Source organism: Tyto alba, unplaced genomic scaffold (assembly GCF_018691265.1).
Source record: "Tyto alba isolate M040663 unplaced genomic scaffold, T.alba_DEE_v4.0 Super-Scaffold_17, whole genome shotgun sequence".
Classification (NCBI taxonomy): Eukaryota; Metazoa; Chordata; class Aves; order Strigiformes; family Tytonidae; genus Tyto; species Tyto alba.
The window spans coordinates 4,418,284-4,428,259 of record NW_024881279.1 but is presented as its reverse complement, the minus strand read 5'-3'; the positions used below and the strand labels follow the sequence as shown (position 1 = coordinate 4,428,259).

General features: G+C 39.3%; 1 protein-coding gene across 1 annotated transcript; it reads left to right on the top strand.

The window, feature by feature from the left end:
* Window positions 1–538: 538 nt before the first annotated feature.
* On the top strand, window positions 539–8,974 carry CUNH5orf15 (chromosome unknown C5orf15 homolog). Its single transcript, XM_042790383.1, has 3 exons — window positions 539–700; window positions 3,647–4,275; window positions 6,034–8,974. The coding sequence occupies exons 1-3, from the start codon at window positions 601–603 to the stop codon at window positions 6,163–6,165; spliced, it is 861 nt and encodes a 286-aa protein (XP_042646317.1). The 5' UTR covers window positions 539–600; the 3' UTR covers window positions 6,166–8,974.
* Window positions 8,975–9,976: the final 1,002 nt, after the last annotated feature.

Below are 9,976 nucleotides of genomic sequence, written 5' to 3'. Positions count from 1 at the left end.
GCAGATGCTCAAAACTAATCTACGTTCCTGCACACTGTGCACGTCCTGTGTTCTGTGTCCCTGTAAGCCATTGGGCTCCTTGCTTTTGTTTTCTCCCACTTGAGGTATTGGCGTTTTGGAATTTCTTCTCCTGTGATCAGCTTCGAGGCTTCTCTCAGGGCTTGGAATGCCTCATTTGGGGCAAGAACAGGAGGGCGTTTTTCCCTAGATCAAATTCTACAAATAGCGTTCCACGAGTGCTACAGCGCAAGGCCCAGCCACGCATGAGGACACTGGTGAACGCCTTGCCGGGACAGTGGCTTTGTGGGAAGGGTCTAACCCCTCACAGCAGCCTCCCTGCCTGAAGGAAGGAGATGTAAAAACCCTATTTTCTGTCAGGGAACTGGACGCGCTTCCAGCTTGGGGGTCCCGGCTCCTCCCAAACGGTGCCCTGACGCTCCATGACTACCCGGCTGCCCTCAGTCCCTGCGCGGCGCTTTCCCGCCTTCCCGCCCAAGCGCATGCGCGGCCGCCTCACGGATGGCGCGCGACGTTCCCGCCCTCCCGCGCGGCGCCGAGGGGGTGGTGCCGTCGCCACGTCGGTGGAGGGTGCCCGGCAAGATGGCGGCCGCCGGCCAGAGGGGGTACCCGGTGGGCCGCGCTCTCTGCCTGCTGCTGCTCTGCGGCTGGGCCGTGGCGGCCCGCGACCAGGACACCCCCGGTGAGCTGGGCGGGGGGCGGGCCGGGTCCCGGTGGGGGGTGTCTGTGGGTGCTGTGCGGCCGCCCCGCTGGTCTTTCACCCGACTCGCCTTCAGCGCTTTTGGGCCTAAAGGGCTCTGCCCCCCCGCCCGCCTCGGCGCCGGGAGCCGGCCTGGGCCGGGGTTTCTCTCCCCTCCCCGAGAGCGGCGGGAGCGAGCGGTGTGGGAGGGTGCAGCTGCCTCGGCGGGTGTGCGTGGGGCTGTCTCGCCAGGCACTCGCCTTGCGTTACTGCTGTGCAGATGCGTTTAGCTGACTACTTCGCTCATCAGACTTAATCTTTTGTTCTAGTTGAGCGCCTGTCTTTAGCCTCCTCTTTCCCCCAAGAAAATAAGCTTGTGTAGTTCTGCAAGTTGACTCCTAGTTAAGTCTTTCTCCCACCTCCCTTCAACCTACCGACCAACTGTAACCAAATGCTAATACATAATACACAGTACTTCAAGTGCAGCGAGTGCCTCTTTGTTTTAGATGGGGTGTTGGTTGGGCAGTGAAGAGAAAGGGAATTGTTGAAGGAAACAAAGGGAGCTGTTTTCAACTGGCAGTTGCTTTCTTGCTTGACAGTCGGTATATCCAAACCAGATCTGTTCCTGTTGTCCCTCCCCTGGTCTAGTGAGTAGGCAGTAATGAAGGAAGAGGTTCAGGATGTGGGACAGAAACCTCAAGGGAACCAAGGATTTTTAACTTCAAGAATCATGGAACAACTTGCTTTTTAAAAAGAAAGTTTTCCTGGAAGTGAATTTTGACCCTGTCAGATGTTTTTATGTACAGTGTTTAGTAAGACAACTATCTTGCTAGTTCTGTCACCATGACTGAACATTAGTATCTATTGCTGAAGCTGAGGCCTCTCTGGAGTCCAGGCACGATGTCTGACATCAGCTGACAGTGTTGTGTAACTGTAAACAGTGCAACCACCATTTATAATGCCAAATAGTTTTGCGTAGATACCATAAATCAGTTGTGGTGTACTTGCTAAACTTGCTACTCCTATTAAAAGAAAAAATAACTTTGTTTAGAAATAATAGGAAGTTATTCTTTCTCACTCTGAAGCTGCAGCATTAGCTGGTGGGAGTCTCTTGTATTTAAGCCTATATTCTTCTAAAACTTTAATGTTAAAATGAGTTTAAGAATAATTTGAAGTGTAGGGATACATGCAGTGTAGTTCTGTAGGAAAAATACGCTTGTTTGTATTCCAAACAATTTAGCTATTACTTTTTATTACTTTTTTTTGCCTATTTGGGGAAGGTGGCAGTAAGGTCTACCTACCTCACTCATAACATGACAACTAGCTGTAAGTATGAATCTACCTTGCAGTAGCCTTTCCTCGTATTTATCTTCACGTATGCAATTAGCTGGTTTGACTCCTAAGGGGAGATAAGAATTCCCTAAACTTGTCCTGTACAAGAAGCGAACAAGTTAATGTTGATATGATAATTCTGACTGTTAGTTTCTTCAACAATAAATGTGTTAAATGTAAAGTAATTGACTTTAAACTTTAGCAGAGAGGCACCGTAATGTCTAGTTCATATGGGGTTAGTTGGGTCTTCTCTGTTTTACACTTGGTTAAAGAGTAATTCATACTGGAAGAGTGTACCTTGTAAACAAGAAGCCTGTTGTAACCGCTCCTCTGTAAATATACATGTTTCATGAATAACGTGATTCAGTGTCCCCTGTATAATATTTTACTTATGAGTAATTTGATACAAGCAGTTGGTTGAATGGTTTGTTTCTAGAATCTGTAACTTTCCAGTAAACCAGGGAGCTCCTTGGGAGTGCTTAATGAAACTATTGTCAATTCTCTGAAATAAAAAATTAAGAAGTAGTTTGGCATGGCAAAATACAAGGTAACTATGATTCCATGATTTAAATTGTGAAGTGTACTGAAAGTCTAAAATGTGTTATTAATTTTTAAGATGCCTCCTGATTTGAGTCTGAAAGTGACGTGCTATAAATGTGAATAGTTTGCTCTTTGATAGTTTTTTAGGATTAAAACCCCATTGACTATAAACTCCCTTAGTGTCTTCTTTTTTACCTCCCTTTGGATAGAGAAGAGGGACGATTAGCCCTGCATGTGGTTTTAATGCTTACCTTGTTGTCTGTGTAGTTCTGCAAAGCCATCCTAGCATTGGAGAGATTATGAATTTGCCTAAGGGTGCACTGTTACATAGCACTGTTGCTGACTTCATTATAATAACTTCTTGCTGACAAAAAGCTTTCCTACAGGAGCATATGCAGTCCGATTGTCCTTTCTTCAGCTTTGTTTTTTAAGCTGTGATTCAGTAGTTTCATTTGAGCTAACATAAGGTTGGACATCTTTTTCTGTATCTAAAAATTCAATGAAAATAAATGCCTGGGAAGACATGCTAGGACCTTGTGTCCTGACTGAAGGAGACATTGCAGCGTGTTCTCCTTTTTTCTTGGTAGGGTATTCAATGGTGAAAGATTAAAAACTTTTAACTGTAGGAAAAGCTTTAATGAGAACTTCTTTAGTAGACCTCAGCAAATTCTGTGGGAGAAAGAGTTTGATGGTGGAGAAAATACTAATCACATATGGTTCTACAAGATGTCATAAATCCACAGAGGGAAGGAGGACATGTCTCTGAATTTCTTAGTCGGGAAAGTACGCATGGTAAATTTTTCCAGGACACTTCATCATACTAATCTAGAAAGCATGTGCTTCCAAGCTTTAGGTCAGGTCCCACTCAAGATTTGTCCTTTGAAATTGCCAAAGTACAGGAGTGTATATTTCTACATATGAATTCTAAAAAGTTTGCAGTGTGAAATATGCCCTGTTCATCATATGATTTCTTGTTTATAAAATAAATGCCTTGCCGTAACTTTAATTTATAGTTGAAGTATTACAAGAGGAGTTAGTGTCTTGTGCTTTATACTGACCTTCTCATCTTTTTCTCAGATTCTATGAAAGTAGAGATGCTCCAGAAGAACATCTCTTCTAAAAGTGAGAATGAAACGCTAAGTAGATCCCAAAATTTGACAGACAACTCGCAGAGTATAACCCCAACAAAAAAAGAGGCAAGCCCAACAAAAAAAGAGGCATTCCCAACAACAACTAAAGTCAATTTGGTGACTGCAGTAAAACCATCTACAGGAAAAGGTGATTCTCCTCCATATGTTCTCTCTCATGTGGTGACTGCTAGTCCAGTATCTGAAATGGATGTTGATGCTTCTGAAGATACTAAAATTGAGGAAGAGGATCTTCTAACAGATTTGAAAGACACACTGAATAGTTCACCACCCGTTATAAAAGAAACTATGGAGTCAGACGGAGGAGATGACTATGGGCCTTACGAAATGACATCAAATTCGAGATACAACCCAGACCTCCTAGAGATGCCAGAAGATGACGACTCTGACACCATTAGTAATTACAATGAGGAGATCAAGACCCTTGATGAGAAGATAAAAGATGTTTCTGTCACAGGGTTGGAAGAAGAAGAGGAAGACAGCCATTTCTTTTTCCATCTGGTTGTAGTTGCCTTCTTAGTAGCTGTTGTTTACGTCACTTATCACAATAAGAGGAAGGTAGGTATGCTGTGAAAGGTTGAGAGGAATGGCTTCAGTATTTTAAATGAAGTTGCATTGCCTTGTACACTTTAATAAGAGGAACTTAGCTTTTTGGAGAGTGAAATCTATGACCGCTTAGTCTTGTGATACTAATATACAGATTGTTACTGTCATTTTTATCTGCACAATGAAAATGAACTTGAATCAAACAGATTAGAAAATCTATTAATTGATAACATCAGTAATCAATCAGTTCAGTAATGAGCACTGGCAGTGTACAACATGAGTTCTACAAATGAGACCTGAGCCAAATCGAATTAAGGTGATTTATTAACTAATTTTGTTTCTGCACAGGATTATAAACAACAAATTAAGGAATTTTAATCCTAAATGGCGTGGGAATGTTCTTAACTGTGATAATCCTTGTAATAAGTATACACTTTAAGGTGGTCTTTATATCATAGATATTCTGAGGGCTAAAACTAAAAACTTTTAGGAAACGTTTAACACTCTTTCCAGTTTTACATAGAGAAGCTCAAAGTGTTTTTAGGTAACTGTTTCTTCAGGACAAACTAATCGTCTGTATCGCAAAAGTAGTCTGATTAGTGTTACTGCAAAATATATTGCTAGCATAGAAAATTGACTCCAGCCCAGCAAGACCCAGTACAGATGCATGCACAAATTTGCAATTAAATCACAGGTTAGTTTTTAGATACAAGGAAAATTTAGTGTTTATCCTTGTAGAGAACACTGATTTGGTCAAGGATTTGGAGGAGTCTGTAAAGAACGCAGCTAAAAAACCCCCAAAACTTCTGCTTTACAGTGCACTGGCATATCTGGAATGTGCATTGCCAAGTCTTCATAGGGGAAAATGTTGAAGACTGCATTACAATTGAAAAATTTAACTTTGAGGGAAGTTCAAATAAGTGATGAAAAATGGCTTGTCTTTGTTAAATAAGTGGAAAAATGCTTGCAGTATCATTTGGGTAATTGAAAAGCTGTCTTTTGATACTACTTTTTAGCACTTAGAAATAATTTTGGGAACAGAAAACACACTAGTACTTGAAGTACATAGATAGTGGCATGTATTTGTGTGAGACAACAGTCAAATTGGTTTAGGTTCTTTTTCTTTCCCTGTGCCCACTTGCACTGTCCCATTTCCCTTTTTGCCAGTATAGTTGCACTCTGGTAAAGTGGATTCTTAGATGATGTTGGTGAAAAACAAGGCTGGATAGGGTGAAGATAATAGACATTTAAAAATCTGACTACTTGAGTGCTGTGATTTATCATAGAGTCTTTTTAACTGCTCTGCTGATACTGCTGAAGGGGGCACTGAGCTGTAATGCAAAAACAGTTCATCAGATGACACCATTGTTGCTTCTGTTGCCTTTGTTTCAGTACCAGTAATACAACTATTTTTAACAAGGGTGAAATGCCAGAATAGGTAAGATGAATAAACTAACAAATGTCACCATCTGGGGATAGTTGAATGGCCTGTATACGCAGTACTCCTAAAGCTCTACACATACTTTACTAAAAGAGTTATAGGTTGAGTGCTATGTTTTTTGCCAGACTGCAACTGAGGTTGCCAGTAAGTGACTTGATGGCAAGGACAGTATGGAAATGGCTGACTGCTAGTGCAGTGTTTTGTAGGAACAGTGATGCCATTGCTGGGAGCAAGGGGTAGAACTCTCGTATCAGTAGAACTGTTAAGCTGTCTGTCAAAACCAAAATGTTTTCCATAGCGTTATGTAAATTGGCTGCTTTTTCTTTCAGATTTTCTTATTGGTCCAGAGCCGAAGATGGAGGGATGGCCTGTGCTCTAGGACAGTAGAATATCATCGTTTAGATCAAAATGTTAATGAAGCAATGCCTTCTCTGAAAATAACTAATGACTACGTATTTTGAAAGCACTGTGATTTGAGTTTGTTGAACTTCTCACTCTTTGCCTGCCTAGTTATATAATGATATTCAGGTATTCTAAATGTGCTGCTTGTACTGAAATGAGATGTACTCTCTTTGACCTGGAAGTTTTTGAGATTAAATCTCATGGAAGATCAAGGGCATGATACATCTGTTTGCTACTTTGGTCAGGTTTTATATCAACTATAAAAAAATACAGAGTTTAATAATCAGTGCTCTTTCCATTCATTAAGCATCATCCCTTCTGTCTGGAGCAGTCATAATAGTGATAATACAAAAAATAAGCATAAAATATTTTAGGTCTAATAAATTAATGACTTTGTCATCACTAAATCAAATTCATGATCTCTTTGCTAATCACTTATATGGCTCATAAATCCCACTATATTGCAAACTTAAAATATAATTACTTTTTTCTCTGTGTAAATCCTGATGCTGCAATCTTTCATCTTTTTTTTTTTGTTGTTCGGTTTTTCTTGTTGCATAATTTGATCCTATTTTAAGCAGAATAGCTAGCATGGCTACTTCATAATTTCTGTATGTGCTCATGCAGTAAGTAATTTAAAAATAATTATGTATAAACCATTTTATTTTGGAAATTATATACCATATACTTCTATAAAATGTTTAATACCTTTGTGAAGATACGCAGCTTCTTGACTGTCCCATTTTTTTCACGAATGGTATTTATGACTATTTCCATATCTTGTAATTAATGAATGGAAAATAAGCCTTATTCAATAACCTTACTAAAATATCGATAGTTGACAGGCTTTCAATACATCAAAGCTTTCTGTTGAATTTTAAGACAGTTGGGAAACAGTTATGTGGTTTGCTATATTACAAATGGGAGAGGCCTGAAAATGTAAGAATAATTTATTTTGTGGTTATTCTGACCTAGGTAACAGGCAGATGAAAGTAATGGTGTGTGGGGCTGCCAGTCTGTGGACAGCGCACTCTTAATTTTTGGCAAATATTTACGCATTAGTGTAAATCAAGTTACTGGTACAGTAGTTTTTTTTTTTTTTTTTTTTACCTTGTCTTTTGTACTTGCATTATTTATGTTTTCATGGGTTGTAAAATATAAAATCTTAGTTTTCTGTACATTCTGTTTGTGATTTAGTTTTCAAACTGATAAATATGTAAATAACGTTGGATCAGAACGCCATAATTAATGACTTGGTATTCAAGTAGTTATGTAACATTTTGAAGAAAATCAACTTTACAGCTGTTGGCATGAGGTGTCTGAAGGCATGATACTAGCTTACAAACGAAGTGCTAAAAGTTCAAATTCCTACTGTTGAATGCATTCTTCTCATAACCGCAAGAAGTAAAGCACAAACAAAATATCTCCAAACTCTTTTATTGCAGTAATTTTTATCATATTTGGACTTGTATCACTTAATATTTTGAATAAGGTTTTTAAAATAAATGACAAGAATAAGCTTGTGATTTTTATCTTTCACTGCTTTTATACAGCACCTTATGATAAGGAGCTTACTTGTGCCTGGGATTGGACAGTCAGTTCAAAACTGTATTTTCTGTTACTGATTAAATTCACTGGGTGTAGGGGGTGTATGGAGTTTTGTTTTATGCATCTGTTAATTGGTACGTAGGCTAGTTAGCAAGGCTTAAATGAAAACTTTTAATATGTAGGAATTAATAAGTTCTTTAACAAGTAATTGTTCACTTAAGTTGTATAATTAGTAATTTTTGTGGAAGATACTTGAAACTCTCACCTGAACGTACCCACATTAAAGCATAACATTGCTGTGGTCAAGATCTGAAAGGAAAGGTTACTTTGCAAAGCTCCGTTAGGATGTTTAAATGTTGGAATTGGAGAGAAGGCGGCTGATGTTTTTGCACCTGAGAAGTTCAGTAGATTTCTCCTTAAATAACATTCATAAAACGTAGGGATTTTGACAGTAGAGAATAGTATGTTCTCACTTTGCGGAACAGTTGTGTTTCCTTTCAGCTTGGTTCCACAGGCGTTATAGAGAACAGTGTGAGATACTGGAGTGCCTGACTGTACAGAAGTACAGTGATACCCACGTTAAAAGTTTCATTTCAAATGTAATTTTCTCTTAAACACATCCAGTGAATTAGGCCATCAAGGCAGATACTACATTTCCAGCCACTGGACTGACTGTAATGGCTAGAATACTGTTTAAAAAAATGTAGAAAATTAACATTATTCTAAATTAGTAGAAATAAGGGAAATTTTGTGTTACCTTATTCCATCTTGGATGTCTTCCAGAGCTCTTGGAGCATAGTTCAACTGGCTGAACTAAACCAATCTACATGTTTTTCTTCCAGGCTTTCTGAACAAATAACAATGTCCTCTTTAAGACTATATGTTAATATATTGGTGGAAAAATCTTGCGTTTCCTTGCCTTTCCTCCCTCCAATTGTTTGTCCTTGTGAAAAGTCTTTGTAGGGAGAGAAATTTATTAGCTTTCCAGCTGTTCCTTCCAACAAACCCACTCCTTTAAAACCCTTTAACTTTTGCTGGAGGAAGAATGCACACAGCTGGTAGCGAGGAGATTGCTTTTTGTGAGCTTTTTAGGGAAAACTTGTCAGAGGCCTAGGGTCAACTCAGTTACTAAACCTGCTTCTTTGCAGTTTGTTTTGCAGTCATCACGTTTTAAAATGCTCTTATGTTTAGCTGTGCTGTAACAATACTTGTCCCACAGATTCAGTATTCATTAGGTGCACCTAACAGTATTTGGGCCTAATGGACTGCAACTCTCTCTGGCTGTGCTGCAAATGTTAATAAATTCTCTTCTGAAATGTCCATTTAGCTGTCTTCTCTGAAGATGCTCTTGTATGAGGTTACCTTAGAGGAGAAAATCATACCTTGAGCCTTCTGTTCTTGGTAGTTATATCAGTACTGAAATTTTTTGAGTTAGTTAACTGATATTTGAGGTCATGAAGTCATTCTTTATCTCACAAGTAAGAAAAACTTCTTTTAAATATTTGTACAAATTTATTTTTCTTACTAATGGTACTAAGAGCAGCTTATTTAATTGTTTTTAAATCCACAGGGAATTAACATGAATTTGAAATCCTTGAAGTTCTTTAAACAGTGGGTTTCCTGTGGGGAATTGTCTAAACGGATTCTCTTCTAGGATGCTAATATATTTTAAGCATTTAGGGTGAATGTTGCTCCATCAGGTTGACAGTGACTGTAGCAAGTTGCCACACGAGATAGGTTTGGCCATACTGAAGCAGAAAGTTTGTGGATGCCTCCAAGCAAATTAATTTAGTTAATGAGGTTTATGGAATATCACTATTCTTAAAACCTGTCCACTGCTGTTCTGCTCCAGCATTCAGCCAGTAATGTCAGCATAACATAGAGGCTGCAGTACCAGTGAACACGGGCTATTTCTGTCCTGAAAAGGTGAATGCTAAATAATCAGCTTGTTACCAAAGCATTTTGCCATCCAGTCCCTGCAACTCGGCATATGCTTGCTCACCTTCACTTGTAGCAAGATAATACTGGAAACGAAGTTAGAAAATAGTGAACTCTCACCTCTGCTCTGGCTAATGACTGTGCTGAATTGCTTCTCCAGTGCACGAGTGTGTCATGCTGTCATGTTGGTACTGTAAGAAAGGGGCCACACCCTTGTACAGATGAAAGATTTGGAATGTACACAATGACTTCCACAATTCTTTTCCCCAGGATATTTTTTCATTCGCAGTAGCCCTTGGATTGTTGCCTGACCAGGGGAAGTGCCTTGCTGAATTAACTTGGGTGGTTGATATGCCGTTTTCTAATAGTACCAATAAAAAGGGA